Source organism: Mustelus asterias, unplaced genomic scaffold (assembly GCF_964213995.1).
Source record: "Mustelus asterias unplaced genomic scaffold, sMusAst1.hap1.1 HAP1_SCAFFOLD_2504, whole genome shotgun sequence".
NCBI lineage: Eukaryota > Metazoa > Chordata > Chondrichthyes > Carcharhiniformes > Triakidae > Mustelus > Mustelus asterias.
In genome coordinates this window covers 26,191-50,000 of record NW_027592449.1, presented here as the reverse complement: position 1 = coordinate 50,000, position 23,810 = coordinate 26,191, and the positions used below count along the sequence as shown (strand labels likewise).

The window sequence follows — 23,810 nt, the reverse complement described above, 5'->3', positions numbered from 1 at the left end:
ACGAGACATTAAAACCAGAAGCACTTTCCTTCGGGGCAGTAACAGATCCCGCAGAAATTCCAGAGAGTATCTCTCTAACGGCGCTCATTGTAGAATCCCTACAGTGCAGAAGCAGGCCATTCGGCCCATCGAGTCTGCACCGGCTCTTTCCAATAGAGCATCTAACCCAGACCCTATGCCCATAACTTCATGTATGTACCCCACCAATCCCCCCAACCCGCACATCTTTGGACACTAAGGGGCAATTTAGCATGGCCAATCCACCTAACCTGCACATCTTTGGACACTAAGGGACAATTTAGCATGGCCAACCCACCTAACCTGCACATCTTTGGACACTAAGGGGCAATTTAGCACAGCCAATCCACCTAACCTGCACATCTTTGGACACTAAGGGGCAATTTAGCACAGCCAATCCCCCTAACCTGCACATCTTTGGACACTAAGGGGCAATTTAGCACAGCCAATCCCCCTAACCTGTACATCTTTGGACACTAAGGGACAATTTAGCACAGCCAATCCACCTAACCTGCACATCTTTGGACACTAAGGGGCAATTTAGCATGGACAATCCACCTAACCTGTACATCTTTGGACACTAAGGGGCAATTTAGCATGGACAATCCACCTAACCTGTACATCTTTGGACACTAAGGGGCAATTTAGCATGGCCAATCCACCTAACCTGCACATCTTTGGACACTAAGGGACAATTTAGCATGGCCAATCCACCTAACCTGTACATCTTTGGACACGAAGGGACAATTTAGCATGGCCAATCCCCCTAACCTGCACATCTTTGGACACTAAGGGACAATTTAGCATGGCCAATCCCCCTAACCTGCACATCTTTGGACACTAAGGGACAATTTAGCATGGCCAATCCCCCTAACCTGCACATCTTTGGACACGAAGGGACAATTTAGCATGGCCAATCCATCTAACCTGCACATCTTTGGACACTAAGGGACAATTTAGCATGGCCAATCCACCTAACCTGCACATCTTTGGACACTAAGGGACAATTTAGCATGGCCAATCCAGCTAATCTGCATATCTTTGGACACTAAGGGACAATTTAACACGGCCAATCCACCTAACCCGCACATCTTTGGACACTAAGGGACAATTTAGCACGGCCAATCCACCTAACCTGTACATCTTTGGAGTGTGAGAGGAAATCGGAGCACCCAGAGGAAAGCCACGCAGACACGGGGATGAGCTCTCCCAGTCAGCATTCCTCCTTCGTCCAGCACATTCTAGAATCGCAGGTTCGCTGCAACAGAGGAGGCAGCCATTCAGCCCATCCATACATACTGGCTCCCTGCAAGAGTCATTCACCTAGTGCCACTGACCTGTCTTTCCCCTCCCCTCCCCTCGCCCTGCAGATTTCCCTCATGGTACCAATGCTTCTTGTGCCAATCAGTGCCCTCTGGTCCTCGATTCTAAAGAGAGAACATGCATTTCTGTAGCACCTTTCCCTACCTCAGAACATCCAACTGCACCCGACAGCTGACAAAATGCATTCCCTGTCGTAATGTAGGGATTAAAGTTAAAAAGCTGATTGCCTGGTTATGCCATGACGACATAGAAAAAACTATTCCACTCGAAAGTAACCCAAGGTTTAGGTTCCGAGGCGCTGATACTCATTCAAGTTTGGTTGTTAAATATTCGGATTCCAGGGTTAAAGACAGACCTTCATCTCGATCGTCTCTCTCAGTCCATGAATGTTCCAAACCCTTTGCAACCAATCAGGTACGTCGTGAAGGGTAGTCACTGGAGGAAACGTGACAGCCAATTAGCGCACAGCAAGCTCCCACTGACAGCACTGTGGTAATGACCGGGTCATCTGCCCCAGTTGGTTGTGTGTCACAAGTAGGTTTACATTAACACCGCAATGAAGTCACTGTGAAAATCCCCAATATTGGCCCCAGATGGTTTGCGGGGGGCGGGGGGGGGGGAGGATATATTGGCCCCAGCAGGCTGGGGGGGAATATATATTGGTCCCAGTTGGTTGGTTGGGGGGGATATATCTTGGTCAAAGTTGGTGGGGGGGATATATATTGGTCCCAGTTGGTTGGAGGGGATATATATTGGTCCCAGTTGGGGGGGGGGGATCTATATTGGTCCCAGTTGGTTGGAGGGGATATATATTGGTCCCAGTTGGTTTGGGGGGGGATCTATATTGGTCCCAGTTGGTTGGGGAGGATATATATTGGTCCCAGTTGGTTGGGAGCGGATATATATTGGTCCCAGTTAGCGGGGGGGGACATATATTGGTCCCAGTTGGTTGGAGGGGATATATATTGGTCCCAGTTGGTTGGGCGGGGATCTATATTGGTCCCAGTTGGTTGGGCGGGGATCTATATTGGTCCCAGTTGGTTGGGCGGGGATCTATATTGGTCCCAGTTGGTTGGGGGGATCTATATTGGTCCCAGTTGGTTGGGGGGGATCTATATTGGTCCCAGTTGGTTGGGGGGGATTTATATTGGTCCCAGTTGGTTGGGGGGATATATATTGGTCCCAGTTGGTTGGGGGGATATATATTGGTCCCAGTTGGTTGGGGGGATATATATTGGTCCCAGTTGGTTGGGGGGTGATATATATATTGGTCCCAGTTGGTTGGGGGGTGATATCTATTAGTCCCAGTTGGTTGGGGGGATATCTATTGGTCCTGGTTGGTTGGCGGGAGATATATACTGACCCCAGTTGGTTGGGGGGATATATATTGGTCCAGTTGGTTTGGAGGGATATATATTAGCCCCAGTTGGTTGGGGGGGATATATATTGACCCCAGTTGGTTGCGGGGGATATATATTGGCCCCAGTTGGTTGGGGGGGATATATATTGACCCCAGTTGGTTGGGGGGGATATACATTGATCCCAGTTGGTTGGGGGGGGATATATATTGGCCCCAGTTGGTTTGGGGGGGGGATCTATATTGTCCCAGTTGGTTGGAGGGGATATATATTGGTCCCAGTTGGTTGAGCGGGGATCTATATTGGTCCCAGTTGGTTGAGCGGGGATCTATATTGGCCCCAGTTGGTTGGGGGGATATATATTGGTCCCAGTTGGGTGGGGGGGATCTATATTGGTCCCAGTTGGTTGGAGGGGATATATATTGGTCCCAGTTGGTTGGAGAGGATATATATTGGTCCCAGTTGGGGGCGGGGGATATATATTGGTCCCAGTTGGGGGGGGGATATATATTGGTCCCAGTTGGGGGGGGGGGATATATATTGGTCCCAGTTGGTTGAGCGGGGATCTATATTGGTCCCAGTTGGTTGAGCGGGGATCTATATTGGTCCCAGTTGGTTGGGGGGATATATATTGGTCCCAGTTGGTTGGGGGGATCTATATTGGTCCCAGTTGGTTGGAGGGGATATATATTGGTCCCAGTTGGTTGGAGGGGATATATATTGGTCCCAGTTGGGGGGGGGATATATTTTGGTCCCAGTTGGGGGGGGGATATATTTTGGTCCCAGTTGGGGGGGGGATATATTTTGGTCCCACTTGGGGGGGGGGGATATATATTGGTCCCAGTTGGTTTGGGGGGATATATATTGGCCCCAGTTGGTTGGAGGGGATATATATTGGTCCCAGTTGGTTTGGGGGGATATATATTGGCCCTAGTTGGTTGGGGGGGATCTATATTGGTCCCAGTTGGTTGGGGGGATCTATATTGGTCCCAGTTGGTTGGAGGGGATATATATTGGTCCCAGTTGGGGGGGGGAGGGATATATATTGGTCCCAGTTGGGGGGGGGGGGAGATATATATTGGTCCCAGTTGGGGGGGGGGGGATATATATTGGTCCCAGTTGGTTTGGGGGGATATATATTGGCCCCAGTTGGTTGGAGGGGATATATATTGGTCCCAGTTGGTTTGGGGGGATATATATTGGCCCCAGTTGGGGGGGGTATATATTGGTCCCAGTTGGTTGGGGGGGATATATGTTGGTCCCAGTTGGGGGGGGGGGGGATATCTATTGGTCCCAGTTGGTTGGGGGGGATATATATTGGTCCCAGTTGGGGGGGGTATATATATTGGTCCCAGATGGTTGGGGGATATATACTGGTCCCAGTTGGTTGGAGGGGATATATATTGGTCCCAGTTGGTTGGAGGGGATATATATTGGTCCCAGTTGGTTGGGGGGGGGGGGGGATCTATATTGGTCCCAGTTGGTTGGGGGGGGGGGGGGGAATCTATATTGGTCCCAGTTGGTTGGGGGGGGGGGGATATATATTGGTCCCAGTTGGTTGGAGGGGATACATATTGGTCCCAGTTGGTTGGGGTGATATATATTGGTCCCAGTTGGTTGGGGTGATATATATTGGTCCCAGTTGGTTGGGGGGGTGGGAATATATATTGGTCCCAGTTGGTTGGGGGGATATATATTGGCCCCAGTGGGTTGGGGGGGATATATATTGGTCCCAGTTGGTTGGGGGGGGGGGGGGATATATATTGGTCCCAGTTGGTTGGGGGGGGGGATATATATTGGTCCCAGTTGGTTGGGGGGGGGGGATATATATTGGTCCCAGTTGGTTGCGGGGGGGGGATATATATTAGTCCCAGTTGGTTGGGGGGGGGGGGGGGGGAGATATATATTGGTCCCAGTTGGTTGGAGGGGATATATATTGGCCCCAGTGGGTTGGGGGGGATCTATATTGGCCCCAGTTGGTTGGGGGGGATATATATTGGCCCCAGTTGGTTGGGGGGATATATATTGGCCCCAGTTGGTTGGGGGGGATATATATTGGTCCCAGTTGGTTGGGGGGGATATATGTTGGTCCCAGTTGGGGGGGGGGGGGGATATCTATTGGTCCCAGTTGGTTGGGGGGGATATATATTGGTCCCAGTTGGGGGGGGGGATATATATTGGTCCCAGATGGTTGGGGGATATATACTGGTCCCAGTTGGTTGGAGGGGATATATATTGGTCCCAGTTGGTTGGAGGGGATATATATTGGTCCCAGTTGGTTGGGGGGGGGGGGGGATCTATATTGGTCCCAGTTGGTTGGGGGGGGGGGGGGAATCTATATTGGTCCCAGTTGGTTGGGGGGATATATATTGGTCCCAGTTGGTTGGGGGGGGGGATCTATATTGGTCCCAGTTGGTTGGGGGGGGGGGATATATATTGGTCCCAGTTGGTTGGAGGGGATACATATTGGTCCCAGTTGGTTGGGGTGATATATATTGGTCCCAGTTGGTTGGGGTGATATATATTGGTCCCAGTTGGTTGGGGGGGTGGGAATATATATTGGTCCCAGTTGGTTGGGGGGATATATATTGGCCCCAGTGGGTTGGGGGGGATATATATTGGTCCCAGTTGGTTGGGGGGGGGGGGGGGGATATATATTGGTCCCAGTTGGTTGGGGGGGGGGAGATATATATTGGTCCCAGTTGGTTGGGGGGGGGGATATATATTGGTCCCAGTTGGTTGCGGGGGGGGGGATATATATTAGTCCCAGTTGGTTGGGGGGGGGGGGGGGGGGGGAGATATATATTGGTCCCAGTTGGTTGGAGGGGATATATATTGGCCCCAGTGGGTTGGGGGGGATCTATATTGGCCCCAGTTGGTTGGGGGGGGATATATATTGGTCCCAGTTGGTTGGAGGGGATATATATTGGCCCCAGTTGGTTGGGGGGGATATATATTGGTCCCAGTTGGTTGGAGGGGATATATATTGGCCCCAGTGGGTTGGGGGGGATATATATTGGTCCCAGTTGGTTGGGGGGGATATATATTGGTCCCAGTTGGTTGGAGGGGATATATATTGGCCCCAGTTGGTTGGGGGGGATATATATTGGTCCCAGTTGGTTGGAGGGGATATATATTGGCCCCAGTGGGTTGGGGGGGATATATATTGGTCCCAGTTGGTTGGGGGGGATATATATTGGCCCCAGTTGGTTGGGGGGGATATATATTGGTCCCAGTTAGTTGGGGGGGATATATATTGGTCCCAGTTGGTTGGAGGGGATATATATTGGCCCCAGTTGGTTGGAGGGGATATATATTGGCCCCAGTGGGTTGGGGGGGATATATATTGGTCCCAGTTAGTTGGGGGGGATATATATTGGCTCCAGTGGGTTGGGGGGGATATATATTGGCCCCAGTTGGTTGGGGGGTATATATATTGGTCCCAGTTGGTTGGGGGGGATATATATTGGCCCCAGTTGGTTGGGGGGGATATATATTGGCCCCAGTTGGTTGGAGGGGATATATATTGGTCCCAGTTGGTTGGGGGTGTATTAATATTTCAATAGCCCCATGAGATATTCCGTGATCTTTCCCCGGGGACAGACGGAACCTCGGTTTAATGCCTTATCTGAAACATGGCACCTCCGGCAGTGCAGCACTCGCTCAGCAATGGCACTGTCGGCCTGGACAAGGCGTTGACTGGTAGGCTGTGAATCTACGATTTGGAGATACAGAGACAGGGGTGAGAGATGGGGGTGGGGATGGAAACATGGGAAGGAGTGTCACCTACTCTCTTACTCTGCAACCCAGGCCCTGCTTTACCTGTCAACATGGTCTCTTCCGTCTGTAGGTCCAGAGGCTGGAAGCTGGCATGGCTGAGGAAGCTGTAGTTTAGCAGCTGGCTGAGATCCTCCAGTGAGGGCTGGTTGGGAAGCAGTGGGAACATCACCGAGTGGCCCTGGCCTTGCTCCGAGGACACCGAGTGACCAGTCAACTGCTCGCATTGCTGCAGGTAACGCTCGTGCTTGAGAATTTCCGCCGCATCTGAAGCCAGGGTCTCGTGCCCGCTGGGTACATTGGCATCGTAGCCTTTGGTTACCGCCGCGGGCGCCGGTCGATGAGACGAGGCCTGTAGCACAGGCTGCAAGGGGATGGCCTGAGGACCGTGGAAGTGGCGAGCGCCCGGCAGGGGAACTTCCACCGCCTGGCGAGCGTCTGGGTTTGCGTAGGGAAGCTGCCCGCACTCGATCCTGTCCTCGGGCGCCCCACCGTCCGGGGGTAGCGCGGGCAAACGGAGGTCGCTCCTCTGACTGAGCCAACCAGAGTGCCGCAGCTCGACCAGTTTCCCGCGGGCTTGGCTCCCGGACGCCAGCGAGACTCCGTCCCCAGAGGAATGGTGCAGCCGGCCGGGATCTGCATGGGGCAGCCCAGAGGAAGACGAGGGGTGAGGATCGTTGGCGGATCCGGAGGTCGCCATGATGCAGTTCAGCTCCCTATAAACAGGAACTTGCTCGTGGTGAAGGACTGATTGCTGTAGGAAACATCACAGCTGCGTTAGAACTGGGACTCGCTCAGAATGGAAAAATCAGTCATCCACACAAAAAACACATTTGTTTTTTCACCCCAAGTGTAAAAGTGGCGGTACAGGGGTACGAACATGGTCCCTACACAATCCAGGAACAGTGCTTCTACAACTATGGACAAATTATTCCAGGAATCTTGGGGAAAACTAGATTTATATTCCACATTTATTCACGGAATTTAAATTCCACCAGCAGCAGTGGTGAGATTTGAACTCTTGTCCCCCAGAGCATTAGCCCGGACCTCGGGAGAGATCAGTCTAACCAAGGTGGAGAAGCCATTAATGTAGCTATCACAGTACTTGGGGCCTTTAAGATTGTACTTACCGCACAGAAACTGGCCATTCTTTCCGACCACACGAGCCTCCTCCCACCCGACTTCATCTCACTCCATCACCATATCCTTCTGTTCTTTTCTCCCTCAGGTGTTTGTCCAGCCTGCCTTTTAAATGTCTTGATACTATTCACCTCAACCACTCTCCGTGGGAGCGAGTCCCACATTCACTCCATTCCCCACAGGAGCGAGTCCCACATTCACTCCACTCCCCACAGGAGCGAGTCCCACATTCACTCCATTCCCCACAGGAGCAAGTCCCACATTCACTCCACTCCCCACAGGAGCGAGTGCCACATTCACTCCACTCCCCACAGGAGCGAGTCCCACATTCACTCCATTCCCCACAGGAGCGACTCCCACATTCACTCCACTCCCCACAGGAGCGAGTCCCACATTCACTCCATTGCCCACAGGAGCGAGTCCCACATTCACTCCATTCCCCACAGGAGCAAGTCCCACATTCACTCCATTCCCCACAGGAGCGAGTCCCACATTCGCTCCATTCCCCACAGGAGCGAGTCCCACATTCACTCCATTCCCCACAGGAGCGAGTCCCACATTCACTCCATTCCCCACAGGAGCGAGTCCCACATTCGCTCCATTCCCCACAGGAGCGAGTCCCACATTCGCTCCATTCCCGGCGGGAGCGAGTCCCACATTCACTCCATTCCCCACAGGAGCGAGTCCCACATTCACTCCATTCCCCACAGGAGCGAGTCCCACATTCACTCCATTCCCCACAGGAGCGAGTCCCACATTCACTCCATTCCCCACAGGAGCGAGTCCCACATTCACTTCATTCCCGGCGGGAGCGAGTCCCACATTCACTCCACTCCCCACAGGAGCGAGTCCCACATTCACTCCACTCCCCACAGGAGCGAGTCCCACATTCACTCCACTCCCCACAGGAGCGAGTCCCACATTCACTCCATTCCCCACAGGAGCGAGTCCCACATTCACTCCACTCCCCACAGGAGCGAGTCCCACATTCACACCATTCCCCACAGGAGCGAGTCCCACATTCACTCCATTCCCCACAGGAGCGAGTCCCACATTCACTCCATTCCCCACAGGAGCGAGTCCCACATTCACTCCATTCCCCACAGGAGCGAGTCCCACATTCGCTCCATTCCCCACAGGAGCGAGTCCCACATTCGCTCCATTCCCCACAGGAGCGAGTCCCACATTCACTCCATTCCCCACAGGAGCGAGTCCCACATTCACTCCACTCCCCACAGGAGCGAGTCCCACATTCACTCCATTCCCCACAGGAGCGAGTCCCACATTCACTCCATTCCCCACAGGAGCGAGTCCCACATTCACTCCATTCCCCACAGGAGCGAGTCCCACATTCGCTCCACTCCCCACAGGAGCGAGTCCCACATTCACTCCACTCCCCACAGGAGCGAGTCCCACATTCACTCCATTCCTCACAGGAACGAGTCCCACATTCGCTCCACTCCCCACAGGAGCGAGTCCCACTTTCACTCCACTCCCCACAGGAGCGAGTCCCACATTCACTCCATTCCCCACAGGAGCGAGTCCCACATTCACTCCATTCCCCACAGGAGCGAGTCCCACATTCACTCCACTCCCCACAGGAGCGAGTCCCACATTCACTCCATTCCCCACAGGAGCGAGTCCCTCATTCACTCCACTCCCCACAGGAGCGAGTCCCACATTCACTCCATTCCCCACAGGAGCGAGTCCCACATTTACTCCATTCCCCACAGGAGCGAGTCCCACATTCACTCCATTCCCCACAGGAGCGAGTCCCACATTCACTCCACTCCCCACAGGAGCGAGTCCCACATTCACTCCACTCCCCACAGGAGCGAGTCCCACATTCACTCCACTCCCCACAGGAGCGAGTCCCACATTTACTCCATTCCCCACAGGAGCGAGTCCCACATTCACTCCACTCCCCACAGGAGCGAGTCCCACATTCACTCCACTCCCCACAGGAGCGAGTCCCACATTCACTCCACTCCCCACAAGAGCGAGTCCCACATTCGCTCCATTCCCCACAGGAGCGAGTCCCACCTTCACTCCACTCCCCGCAGGAGCGAGTCCCACATTCACTCCACTCCCCGCGGGAGCAAGTCCCACATTCGCTCCATTCCCCACAGGAGCGAGTCCCACATTCACTCCATTCCCCACAGGAGCGAATCCCACATTCACTCCATTCCCCACAGGAGCGAGTCCCACATTCACTCCATTCCCCACAGGAGCGAGTCCCACATTCACTCCATTCCCCACAGGAGTGAGTCCCACATTCACTCCACTCCCCACAGGAGCGAGTCCCACATTCACTCCACTCCCCACAGGAGCCAATCCCACATTCACTCCACTCCCCACAGGAGCGAGTCCCACATTCACTCCACTCCCCACAGGAGCGAGTCCCACATTTACTCCATTCCCCACAGGCGCGAGTCCCACATTCACTCCACTCCCCACAGGAGCGAGTCCCACATTCACTCCACTCCCCACAGGAGCGAGTCCCACATTCACTCCACTCCCCACAAGAGCGAGTCCCACATTCGCTCCATTCCCCACAGGAGCGAGTCCCACCTTCACTCCACTCCCCGCAGGAGCGAGTCCCACATTCACTCCACTCCCCGCGGGAGCGAGTCCCACATTCGCTCCATTCCCCACAGGAGCGAGTCCCACATTCACTCCATTCCCCACAGGAGCGAGTCCCACATTCACTCCATTCCCCACAGGAGCGAGTCCCACATTCGCTCCATTCCCCACAGGAGCGAGTCCCACATTCATTCCATTCCCCACAGGAGCGAGTCCCACATTCACTCCATTCCCCACAGGAGCGAGTCCCACATTCACTCCATTCCCCACAGGAGCGAGTCCCACATTCACTCCATTCCCCACAGGAGCGAGTCCCACATTCACTCCATTCCCCACAGGAGCGAGTCCCACATTCACTCCACTCCCCACAGGAGCGAGTCCCACATTCACTCCACTCCCCACAGGAGCGAGTCCCACATTCGCTCCACTCCCCACAGGAGCGAGTCCCACATTCACTCCACTCCCCACAGGAGCGAGTCCCACATTCGCTCCACTCCCCACAGGAGCGAGTCCCACATTCACTCCATTCCCCACAGGAGTGAGTCCCACATTCACTCCACTCCCCAAAGGAGTGAGTCCCACATTCACTCCATTCCCCACAGGAGCGAGTCCCACATTCACTCCATTCCCCACAGGAGCGAGTCCCACATTCGCTCCACTCCCCACAGGAGTGAGTCCCACATTCACTCCATTCCCCACAGGAGTGAGTCCCACATTCGCTCCACTCCCCACAGGGGCGAGTCCCACATTCACTCCACTCCCCGTGGGAGCGAGTCCCACATTCACTCCACTCCCCACAGGAGCGAGTCCCACATTCTCCCCATTCCCCACAGGAGCGAGTCCCACATTCACTCCATTCCCCACAGGAGCGAGTCCCACATTCACTCCATTCCCCACAGGAGCGAGTCCCACATTCACTCCACTCCCCACAGGAGCGAGTCCCACATTCACTCCATTCCCCACAGGAGCGAGTCCCACATTCACTCCATTCCCCACAGGAGCGAGTCCCACATTCACTCCATTCCCCACAGGAGCGAGTCCCACATTCACTCCATTCCCCACAGGAGCGAGTCCCACATTCACTCCATTCCCCACAGGAGCGAGTCCCACATTCACTCCACTCCCCACAGGAGCGAGTCCCACATTCACTCCATTCCCCACAGGAGCGAGTCCCACATTCACTCCATTCCCCACAGGAGCGAGTCCCACATTCACTCCATTCCCCACAGGAGCGAGTCCCACATTCACTCCATTCCCCACAGGAGTGAGTCCCACATTCGCTCCATTCCCCACAGGAGCGAGTCCCACATTCGCTCCATTCCCCACAGGAGCGAGTCCCACATTCACTCCATTCCCCACAGGAGCGAGTCCCACATTCACTCCATTCCCCACAGGAGCGAGTCCCACATTCACTCCACTCCCCACAGGAGCGAGTCTCACATTCACTCCACTCCCCACAGGAGCGAGTCCCACATTCGCTCCACTCCCCACAGGAGCAAGTCCCACATTCACTCCATTCCCCGCGGGAGTGAGTCCCACATTCACTCCACTCCCCACAGGAGCGAGTCCCACATTCACTCCATTCCCCACAGGAGTCAGTCCCACATTCACTCCATTCCCCACAGGAGCGAGTCCCACATTCACTCCATTCCCCACAGGAGCGAGTCCCACATTCGCTCCACTCCCCACAGGAGCAAGTCCCACATTCGCTCCACTCCCCACAGGAGCGAGTCCCACGTTCACTCCACTCCCCACAGGAGCGAGTCCCACATTCACTCCATTCCCCACAGGAGTGAGTCCCACATTCACTCCACTCCCCACAGGAGTGAGTCCCACATTCACTCCACTCCCCACAGGAGCGAGTCCCACATTCGCTCCATTCCCCACAGGAGCGAGTCCCACATTCACTCCATTCCCCACAGGAGCGAGTCCCACATTCACTCCATTCCCCACAGGAGCGAGTCCCACATTCACTCCATTCCCCACAGGAGTTAGTCCCACATTCACTCCATTCTCCATAGGAGCGAGTCCCACATTCACTCCATTCCCCACAGGAGTGAGTCCCACATTCACTCCACTCCCCACAGGAGTGAGTCCCACATTCACTCCATTCCCCACAGGAGCGAGTCCCACATTCACTCCACTCCCCGCGGGAGCGAGTCCCACATTCACTCCATTCCCCACAGGAGTGAGTCCCACATTCACTCCATTCCCCACAGGAGCGAGTCCCACATTCACTCCACTCCCCACAGGAGCGAGTCCCACATTCACTCCACTCCCCACAGGAGCGAGTCCCACATTCACTCCACTCCCCACAAGAGCGAGTCCCACATTCGCTCCATTCCCCACAGGAGCGAGTCCCACCTTCACTCCACTCCCCGCAGGAGCGAGTCCCACATTCACTCCACTCCCCGCGGGAGCGAGTCCCACATTCGCTCCATTCCCCACAGGAGCGAGTCCCACATTCACTCCATTCCCCACAGGAGCGAGTCCCACATTCACTCCATTCCCCACAGGAGCGAGTCCCACATTCGCTCCATTCCCCACAGGAGCGAGTCCCACATTCATTCCATTCCCCACAGGAGCGAGTCCCACATTCACTCCATTCCCCACAGGAGCGAGTCCCACATTCACTCCATTCCCCACAGGAGCGAGTCCCACATTCACTCCATTCCCCACAGGAGCGAGTCCCACATTCACTCCATTCCCCACAGGAGCGAGTCCCACATTCACTCCACTCCCCACAGGAGCGAGTCCCACATTCACTCCACTCCCCACAGGAGCGAGTCCCACATTCGCTCCACTCCCCACAGGAGCGAGTCCCACATTCACTCCACTCCCCACAGGAGCGAGTCCCACATTCGCTCCACTCCCCACAGGAGCGAGTCCCACATTCACTCCATTCCCCACAGGAGTGAGTCCCACATTCACTCCACTCCCCAAAGGAGTGAGTCCCACATTCACTCCATTCCCCACAGGAGCGAGTCCCACATTCACTCCATTCCCCACAGGAGCGAGTCCCACATTCGCTCCACTCCCCACAGGAGTGAGTCCCACATTCACTCCATTCCCCACAGGAGTGAGTCCCACATTCGCTCCACTCCCCACAGGGGCGAGTCCCACATTCACTCCACTCCCCGTGGGAGCGAGTCCCACATTCACTCCACTCCCCACAGGAGCGAGTCCCACATTCTCCCCATTCCCCACAGGAGCGAGTCCCACATTCACTCCATTCCCCACAGGAGCGAGTCCCACATTCACTCCATTCCCCACAGGAGCGAGTCCCACATTCACTCCACTCCCCACAGGAGCGAGTCCCACATTCACTCCATTCCCCACAGGAGCGAGTCCCACATTCACTCCATTCCCCACAGGAGCGAGTCCCACATTCACTCCATTCCCCACAGGAGCGAGTCCCACATTCACTCCATTCCCCACAGGAGCGAGTCCCACATTCACTCCATTCCCCACAGGAGCGAGTCCCACATTCACTCCACTCCCCACAGGAGCGAGTCCCACATTCACTCCATTCCCCACAGGAGCGAGTCCCACATTCACTCCATTCCCCACAGGAGCGAGTCCCACATTCACTCCATTCCCCACAGGAGCGAGTCCCACATTCACTCCATTCCCCACAGGAGTGAGTCCCACATTCGCTCCATTCCCCACAGGAGCGAGTCCCACATTCGCTCCATTCCCCACAGGAGCGAGTCCCACATTCACTCCATTCCCCACAGGAGCGAGTCCCACATTCACTCCATTCCCCACAGGAGCGAGTCCCACATTCACTCCACTCCCCACAGGAGCGAGTCTCACATTCACTCCACTCCCCACAGGAGCGAGTCCCACATTCGCTCCACTCCCCACAGGAGCAAGTCCCACATTCACTCCATTCCCCGCAGGAGTGAGTCCCACATTCACTCCACTCCCCACAGGAGCGAGTCCCACATTCACTCCATTCCCCACAGGAGTCAGTCCCACATTCACTCCATTCCCCACAGGAGCGAGTCCCACATTCACTCCATTCCCCACAGGAGCGAGTCCCACATTCGCTCCACTCCCCACAGGAGCAAGTCCCACATTCGCTCCACTCCCCACAGGAGCGAGTCCCACGTTCACTCCACTCCCCACAGGAGCGAGTCCCACATTCACTCCATTCCCCACAGGAGTGAGTCCCACATTCACTCCACTCCCCACAGGAGTGAGTCCCACATTCACTCCACTCCCCACAGGAGCGAGTCCCACATTCGCTCCATTCCCCACAGGAGCGAGTCCCACATTCACTCCATTCCCCACAGGAGCGAGTCCCACATTCACTCCATTCCCCACAGGAGCGAGTCCCACATTCACTCCATTCCCCACAGGAGTTAGTCCCACATTCACTCCATTCTCCATAGGAGCGAGTCCCACATTCACTCCATTCCCCACAGGAGTGAGTCCCACATTCACTCCACTCCCCACAGGAGTGAGTCCCACATTCACTCCATTCCCCACAGGAGCGAGTCCCACATTCACTCCACTCCCCGCGGGAGCGAGTCCCACATTCACTCCATTCCCCACAGGAGTGAGTCCCACATTCACTCCATTCCCCGTGGGAGCGAGTCCCACATTCACTCCATTCCCCACAGGAGCGAGTCCCACATTCACTCCATTCCCCACAGGAGCGAGTCCCACATTCACTCCACTCCCCACAGGAGCGAGTCCCACATTCACTCCACTCCCCACAGGAGTGAGTCCCACATTCACTCCATTCCCCGCGGGAGCGAGTCCCACATTCACTCCATTCCCCGCGGGAGCGAGTCCCACATTCACTCCATTCCCCACAGGAGCGAGTCCCACATTCTCTCCACTCCCCACAGGAGCGAGTCCCACATTCACTCCATTCCCCACAGGAGCGAGTCCCACATTCACTCCACTCCCCACAGGAGCGAGTCCCACATTCACTCCACTCCCCACAGGAGTGAGTCCCACATTCACTCCACTCCCCAAAGGAGTGAGTCCCACATTCACTCCATTCCCCACAGGAGCGAGTCCCACATTCACTCCATTCCCCACAGGAGCGAGTCCCACCCTCTCCCGCAAGAAAATACAAAAGATCGTGAGCGTAGCCCAGTCCATCACGCAAACCAGCCTCCCATCCACTGACTCTGTCTTCACTTCCCGCTGCCTCGGCAAAGCAGCCAGAATAATCAAGGACCCCACGCACCCCGGACATTCGCTCTTCCACCTTCTTCCGTTGGGAAAAAGATACAAAAGTCTGAGGTCACGTATCGACCGAGTCAAGAACAGCTTCTTCCCTGCTGCTGTCAGACTTTGGAATGGACCTATATCGCATTAAGTTGATCTTTCTCTCCATCTTAGCTGTGACTGTAACACTACATTCTGCACCCTCTCCTTTCCTTCTCTATGAACGGTATGCTTTGTCTGTATAGTGCGCAAGAAACAATACATGTGACAATAACAAATCAAATCAAAACTTCCCGTGAGAGCTGGTGCTACACAGGGCCTTAGGGAGACCTCATCTGGAGCACTGTTGCAGTTCTGGTCTCCAAAAGAACAAAGAACAAAGAACAGTACAGCACAGGAAACAGGCCCTTCGACCCTCCAAGCCTGTGCCGCTCCTTGGTCCAACTAGACCAATCGTTTGTATCCCTCCATTCCCAGGCTGCTCATGTGACTATCCAGGTAAGTCTTAAACGATGTCAGCGTGCCTGCCTCCACCGCCCTACTTGGCAGCGCATTCCAGGCCCCCACCACGCTCTGTGTAAAAAACGTCCCTCTGATGTCTGAGTTATACTTCGCCCCTCTCACCTTGAGCCCGTGACCCCTCGTGATCGTCACCTCCGACCTGGGAAAAAGTTTCCCACTGTTCACCCTATCTATACCCTTCATAATTTTGTACACCTCTATTAGATCTCCCCTCATTCTCCGTCTTTCCAGGGAGAACAACCCCAGTCTACCCAATCTCTCCTCATAGCTAAGACCCTCCATACCAGGCAACATCCTGGTAAACCTTCTCTGCACTCTCTCTAACGCCTCCACGTCCTTCTGGTAGTGCGGCGACCAGAACTGGACGCAGTACTCCAAATGTGGCCTAACCAGCGTTCTATACAGCTGCATCATCAGACTCCAGCTTTTATACTCTATACCCCGTCCTATAAAGGCAAGCATACCATATGCCTTCTTCACCACCTTCTCCACCTGTGTTGCCACCTTCAAGGATTTGTGGACTTGCACACCTCGGTCCCTCTGTGTTTCTATACTCCTGATGACTCTGCCATTTATTGTATAACTCCTCCCTACATTATTACTTCCAAAATGCATCACTTCGCATTTATCCGGATTAAACTCCATCTGCCACCTCTCCGCCCAATTTTCCAGCCTATCTATATCCTGCTGTATTGCCCGACAATGCTCTTCGCTATTCGCAAGTCCAGGATAGATTTCTGGAGTGAAGGGTTGGTCTTGTGAGGAATGCTTGAACGGGTTGGGCCTTTACTCTGTCAGGTTTCACAGAATGGGGGGATAATCACATTGTAAACCTGGAAAATCCTGAGGGGACTGGATAGGGTGGACATGGAGAGGATGTCGAGAATCGGGGTGAGGGGTCTCGGAGAGAAGGAAGAATATGTTGTCTCCAAGGGTCGCTAGTCTGTGGAATTCTCTTCGTCAGAGCAGTGGGGGCTGGATTGTTAAATATATTCAAGGCCGAGGGGAGGCGATGGCCTGGTGGCATTATCGCTGGACTATTAATCCAGAAACTCAGCTCATGTTCTGAGGGACCCGGGTTCGAATCCCGCCACGGCAGATGGTGGAATTTGAATTCAATAAAAAATATTTGGAATTAAGAATCTACTGATGACCCATTGTCGGAAAAACCCATCTGTGTTCACTAATGTCCCTTTAGGGAAGGAAATCTGCCACCCTTACCCGGTCTGGCCTACATGTGACTCCAGAGCCACAGCCAATGTGGTTGACTCTCAACTGCCCTCCAAGGGGCAACTAGGGATGGGCAATAAGTGCTGGACCAGCCAGCGACGCCCGTGTCCCAGGAATGAATAAAATAAGTTACACAGATTTCTGATCGACAGGGAGTCCGAGGGCATTGGAAGGACAGACGGGGAGACAATCAGATCAGCCGTGATCTTAATGAACGGAGCAGCAGGCTTGAGGGGCCGAATGGCCTCCTCCCGCTCCTAATTCATCTGCTTTTGAGTTCTAGCCCACATGAGGTATCGCACAATCACCCACCGTTGCTCTCTGGTGGCCTGGGGGCGGGTCTTCAGACAGCAGCACCTTCAGTGCCTCGTTCCACTGCGACTGCATCATGGACTGGAGCTTGGACACCATCTCGCCTCGCTGCACTTCCAGCTTCCTCTTCATGACGAGGAGTCTGCCCATCTCCTCCTGCGCCTTCGCCAGCCTACACCCAGCCGACAGGAGAGGAAGACTTGCATTGAGAGAGCGCCTTGCAATGTCTCAGCGCCTGCCGAAACACTTTACAGCCGAGGGGCTACTATAGGAAGATCAGAGTCTGTAAAACTCTGGAGCTAACGCTCTCTCGGTATTCCCCGGGGAGTATCGGCCTGGGTATATGGAGGCGGACGTGCCCCTTCACACAGTTTGGGACAAGCCATAAATTTGAGATTCCACATACTTCACCACTGTCACCCGCAAGAACAGCGAAACCCGAACAAACACTGGGTCGATTCCTAAAAAAAAAAAGTCTCTTTTTGTTTTAAATGCAACCACGTGGTTTTGCTCCCGGACGGAGATTCTGGGAGCTGGGGAGGTGTTAGAAAGGACAATGTGCCTTGAACCCACATGTTGCTACCTCACTGCAGCCCACAGGCCATCAGCACTGCTGCCTCACAGCGGGTTCGATTCCCGGCTTGGGTGACTGTGCGGAGTCTGCACGTTCTCCCCGTGTCTGCGTGGGTTTCCTCCGGTCGCTCCGGTTCCCCCCCACGGTCCGAAAGATGTGCGGGTTAGGGTGCATTGGCCGTGCTAATAAGTGTCCCTCATCGTGTCCCGGGATGTGTAGGTGAGAGGGATTAACGAGGGTAAATACGTGGGGTTACGGGGATAGGGCCTGGGTGGGATTGTGGTCGGTGCAGACTCGATGGGCCAAATGGCCTCCCTCTGCACTGGATGATTCGATGATTGTGTGAACTAAATGTGGTCCCAGTCCTTGAAGTGGTTTGGGTGACGATTGGTCGCTGCAGAGTTATAAACATCCACTGGTACTAAACATCCGTAAGTGGGAGCACAGCGAGACTCTGCGGAGCTGACACCGGGAGTTTAGGACGGAGCGTGCCCAGAAGCCTGTCAGTGTGGAGGACGCCCCTACACACAGAAAGGTGCGTCAGCGCATAGTGACCTGAAATGGCCGCCTCCCGCTCCTATCCTCTATGAAGCAATCCCTCCCTTCGATGCAACATTCCCGACAATCATTGTTCCCAAAATCGAAGCACAAACAGATCACCAGAGCAGGCTCGAAGGGCCGAATGGTCTACTTCTGTAGGTCGACAAGTTGGGTGGCAACCAGGAACCGCACAGTGTGAGCCAAGCAAAGAAAGAGTGTGCTGGTGGCAAGCGAAACAAGAGCCAAGGTTTGGAAAGGTCCCCTACCTGATCTCGTAGCCCTCAATGAGGTGACGATGCTTCTCCTCTCGTTCCTGTCGTTCCGATTTGAACTCGGCTAACTGCTTACCCATCTCGTGTTCGTGTTGCGCAGCCAGCTCCAGAAGCTGCTTCCTAAACACCAAAAAACACATCAAAGCACGAGTCCCGGGTACAGACACTGGCTGAAAGAAAGCATCCTTTCTGGCTGTATCACAGCTTGGTCTGGGCTCCTGCTCTGACCAAGACCGCAAAAAAAACTACAGAGGGTCGTGAATGTAGCCCAATCCATCACGCAAACCAGCCTCCCATCCATTGACTCCGTCTACACTTCCCGCTGCCTCGGGGAAAAGCAGCCAGCATAATCAAGGACCCCCACGCACCCCGGACATCCTCTCTTCCACCTTCTTCCTTCGGGAAAAAGATACAAAAGTCTGAGGTCACGCACCAACCGACTCAAGAACAACTTCTTCCCTGCTGCTGTCAGACTTTTGAATGGACCTACTTCGCATTAAGTTGATCTTTCTCCACACCCTAGCTGTGACTGTAACACTACATTCTGCACCCTCTCCTTTCCTTCTCTATGAACAGTATGCTTTGTCTGTATAGTGCGCAAGAAACAATACTTTTCACTGTATCCCAATACATGTGACAATAAATCAAATCAAATCAAATCCTTCTCCCCTATGTACTCTATGAATGGTATGCTTTGTCTGTATAGCGCTCAAGAAACAATACTTTTCACTGTATCCCAGTACCTGTGACAATAATAAATCAAATTAAATCAATGCAGCGGGTAAAGGGTTTGGCCGCAGGGAAGGGACCGAGTACCCTGCAGCCATTAAATATATCCAAGATTGGCCGCAGGGTTTAAGCTGACATTCTGTGGTTGAATTCTTGGACGGCTTGTTATCCAGTGAGTGGGGAAGGTTCAATTCTGCCGTCCCAGCAAAATCTGAGGATCTCAGTGCTGCCTTGGATGGAACGAATGTGTATTTAAATGGCCCACAGCAGCACAGTGGGTGAGCGCTGCTGCCTCACAGCGCCAGGGACCAGGGTTCGATTCCGGCCTCGGGTCACTGTCCGTGTGGAGTCTGCACGTTCCCCCCGTGTCTGCGTGGGTTTCCTCCGGGTGCTCCGGTTTCCTCCCACAGTCCAAAGATGGAGTGGATTGCCCCTTGGTGTCCAAAGATGTGCAGGTTAGGTGGATTGGCCATGCTAAATTGCCCCTTGGTGTCCAAAGATGTGCAGGTTAGGTGGATTGGCCATGCTAAATTGTCCCTAGTGTCCAAAGATGTGCAGGTTAGGTGGATTGGCCATGCTAAATTGCTCCTTAGTGTCCAAAGATGTGCAGGTTAGGTGGATTGGCCATGCTAAATTGTCCCTAGTGTCCAAAGATGTGTAGGTTAGGTGGATTGGCCATGCTAAATTGCCCCTTAGTGACCAAAGATGTGCGGGTTAGGTGGATTGGCCATGCTAAATTGTCCCTAGTGTCCAAAGATGTGCAGGTTAGGTGGATTGGCCATGCTAAATTGTCCCTAGTGTCCAAAGATGGACAGGTTAGGTGGATTGGCCATGCTAAATTGCCCCTTAGTGTCCAAAGATGTGTAGGTTAGGTGGATTGGCCATGATTAACGCGCAGAGGTTATGGGGACAGGGCGGGGAGGTGGGCCTGGGTAAGGTGCGCTTTCAGACAGTCAATGCAGACTTGATGGGCTGAATGGCCTCCTCTTGCACAGTGAAAAAGCTCTCTAACTCAATCTTGAATATATTTAAGGGCTGCAGGGTACTCTGTCCCTTCATCCAAGTCCTTTAATATAGATGCTAAGTGTTTGAGGGCTCCAGCACTGATCCCTATGGCACTCGCCAGTTACAATTTGCTGCTCTGACGATGAAGGTGTGATGCACAAGGTGAGAGCTGGTGGTACTGAGGGTAACCCATGTCAGCCTGGATAGAGCGGATGGGCTAGTCTAACAGGAAACAGAGTCAGGGTAGATGGACCGACAAGGGAGTCACTGGTTATGGAGGGTTGGCGGGGAGAGTGGTTGAGGTTTGGAGAGTGTTGCCGGAGAGTGTGCTGGAGGCAGGGTTAAGCGAGAAGAGAACTGATTAAAGGAAGAACCTGCAGGGCCAGGGGGAAGGCAGCTGGGGAATGGAGAGCCGGTGCGGACATGATGGGCCGAATGGCCTCCTCTGGCACTGTGACCATCCTGTGGCACTGCCAGATATCACTGCGAACAGCCAGGTTTTCGCTGCAGACTCTGTCTATACTTGGCAGGGGGACTGGAGAGAACGCTGGGGGTGGAAGGGGAGAGCAGGATGGCGGGGAGATAGAGACGAGCAGAGCATTGCTTTTCAGCCATCGCTTACTCTGGCTTTCCAACACCCTGAAAAGGTCTCTCCCGATTCCCTGGCTCCATGGATCCCAGCTCAAGGACGGCTGCTCCCATCTCTCCTGAATTGGGAGCTTGCCTTTGTCAAGATTGGAACGTAGGAATTAGGAGCAGGAGACAAATTCAACCCTTCGAACCTGCCCCGCCATTCAATCAGATCATGGCTGATCGCTCCCTGCTCTCAAATCCACCCCTTCCCCTTATCCCTTTTTTTGATGAGAAATATATCCATCTCCTTCTTGAAGCCATTCAACGATTCAGACTCCACCGTGCTGGGGGGCAGGGAGTTCCACAAATTCACCACCCGCTGCGAGAGGTATCACAGAATCCCAAAGAGCAGAAGAGGCCCTTCGGCCCATCGAGTCTGCACCGATGCATGCAAGGCCCTGACCTGCCCACCTAATCCCACTCGCCAGCACTTGGCCCACAGCCCTGAATGTTATGACGTGCCAAGTACCCATCCGGGTACTTTTGAAAGAATGGGAGGCCTCCACCACCCTCCCAGGCAGTGCGTTCCTGACCCTCACCACCCTCTGGGTAAAAATGTTTTCCCTCACATCCCCCCTAAACCTCCTGCCCCTCACCTTGAACCTATGCCCCCTCGTGACTGACCCTTCAACTGAGGGGAACAGCTGCTCCTTATTCACCCTGTCCGTGCCCCTCAATCTTGAACACCTCGGTCAGGTCAATCATAGAAATCATAGAAACCCTACAGTGCAGAAAGAGGCCATTCGGCCCATCGAGTCTGCACCGACCACAATCCCACCCCGGCCCTACCCCCATATCCCTACATATTTACCCACTAATCCCTCTAATCTACGCGTCTCAGGACACTAAGGGGCAATTTTAACATGGCCAATCAACCTAACCCGCACATCTTTCGGACTGTGGGAGGAAACCGGAGCACCCGGAGGAAACCCACGCAGACATGAGGAGAATGTGCAGACTCCACACAGACAGCGACCCGAGCCGGGAATCGAACCCAGGTCCCTGGCCCTGTGAAGCAGCAGTGCTAACCACTGTGCTGCCGGGCCGCCCCAAAGGTCACCCCTCAGTCTCCTCTGCTCCAGAGAAAACGACCCAGCCTCTCTCCATATCTTAAATGTTCCATCCCAGGCAGCATCCTGGTGAATCTCCTCTGCATCCCCTCCAGTGCAAAGACATCCTCATCTCAGTTTTAAATCTACCGCCTCTTAACTTATACCTGTGACCTCTTGTTCGAGATTGCCTCACAAGAGGAAACATTCGGTCTATGCTTACTCTATCAATCCCTTTTAGTATTTTATATACCTCGATCAGATCCCTTCTCATCCTTCTAAACTCCAGCGAGTACAAGCCCAAACTGTTTAATCTCTCCTCCATCCCTGGAACCAATCTGGTGAGTCTCCTCTCTGAACTGCCTCCAATGTCTGGGTCCAATACTCCAGATGTGGTCTCACCAACACTCTATACAATTGCAACTACACTTCTCTACTTTTATACTCCAGTCCTTTCACAACAAAGGCCAACATCCCATTTGGGGATCATCGCCTGATGAAGGGGCAACGCTCCGAAAGCTCGTGCTATCAAATCAACCTGTTGGACGTTAACTAGGTAGACTACTTACTGAACATCCCTCTGGCCTTTTTGTAATCACGTGCTTCACCTGCGATTCATGAACACAGACACCCAGATCCCTCTGCCTGGACGCATTTTGAATCTGCTTCCTATTTAGGTAATTGGGGAAATGAATAGCCTTGGAGGGCAGATCGTGCGCGGGTTGGTGAGGGGACAGAGCTCTGCGAATGTCGCCGGTGTGAGATGGGGCTCTGGTTACCTGTGCTGCTCCCGCACAGCGGCCGTCTGCCGGGTGCTTTCTTCATGGACGGCGGTTAGTCGCTCGGTCACCTGCTGCTCCAGGGTCATCTTAAACTCTGTCTCACTCCTGACGCGCTGTGACTCAAAGCGGGCCTGCGGCAGGGGCAGAACGTTTAGTCAACGTGAAAGCAGTGGTTTGACACCAAGTCTTCTCTCCCCCCCCCCCCCCCGTCTCTTCCTGAAGGTACAGACTCGACCGAGATACCAGTCACCGAGCCCTGCTCACCCTCCCCGTAACACGTTAGGTTACACCTCGAGTGGTCACAAACTGTTTGACCATGGGGTGCTTCATTTTTAAAATACATTCATAGGATGCAGGTGTCGCTGGATAGACCAGCATTTATTGCCCATCCCTAACTGCCCCTTGAGAAGGCGGGTGAGCTGCCTTCTGACATAGAAAGATAGGAGCAGGAGGAGGCCATTTGGCCCTTCGAGCCTGCTCCGCCATTCATCACCATCATGGCTGATCATCCAACTCAATAGCCTCATCCTGCTTTCCCCCCATAACCTTTGATCCCGTTCGCCCCAAGTGCTATATCCAGCCGCCTCTTGAATACATTCAATGTTTTGGCATCAACTACTTCCTGTGGTAATGAATTCCACAGGCTCACCACTCTCTGGGTGAAGAAATGGATGTGCTCAGTTCCGGTCGCCTCATTACAGGAAGGATGTGGAAAAGATTGAAAGGGTGCAGAGGCGATTTACGAGGATGTTGCCTGGATTGAGTGGCATGCCTTA

General features: G+C 54.0%; 1 protein-coding gene across 2 annotated transcripts in view; it reads right to left on the bottom strand.

Moving 5' to 3' along the window:
- Window positions 1-23,810, bottom strand: part of cntrob (centrobin, centrosomal BRCA2 interacting protein) — a 52,589-nt gene that overhangs the window by 2,882 nt on the left and 25,897 nt on the right. Inside the window, exons 10-13 of one of the 2 annotated variants that reach the window (XM_078207609.1) lie at window positions 23,032-23,165; window positions 18,831-18,956; window positions 17,447-17,622; window positions 6,522-7,223 (exon numbers count right to left, since the gene is read on the bottom strand). In XM_078207609.1, coding sequence (XP_078063735.1) covers window positions 6,522-7,223; window positions 17,447-17,622; window positions 18,831-18,956; window positions 23,032-23,165 — 1,138 coding nt within the window. Of the gene's footprint in view, window positions 1-6,521; window positions 7,231-17,446; window positions 17,623-18,830; window positions 18,957-23,031; window positions 23,166-23,810 lie in introns of both variants that reach the window. The other variant, XM_078207608.1, reaches the window with a different exon arrangement.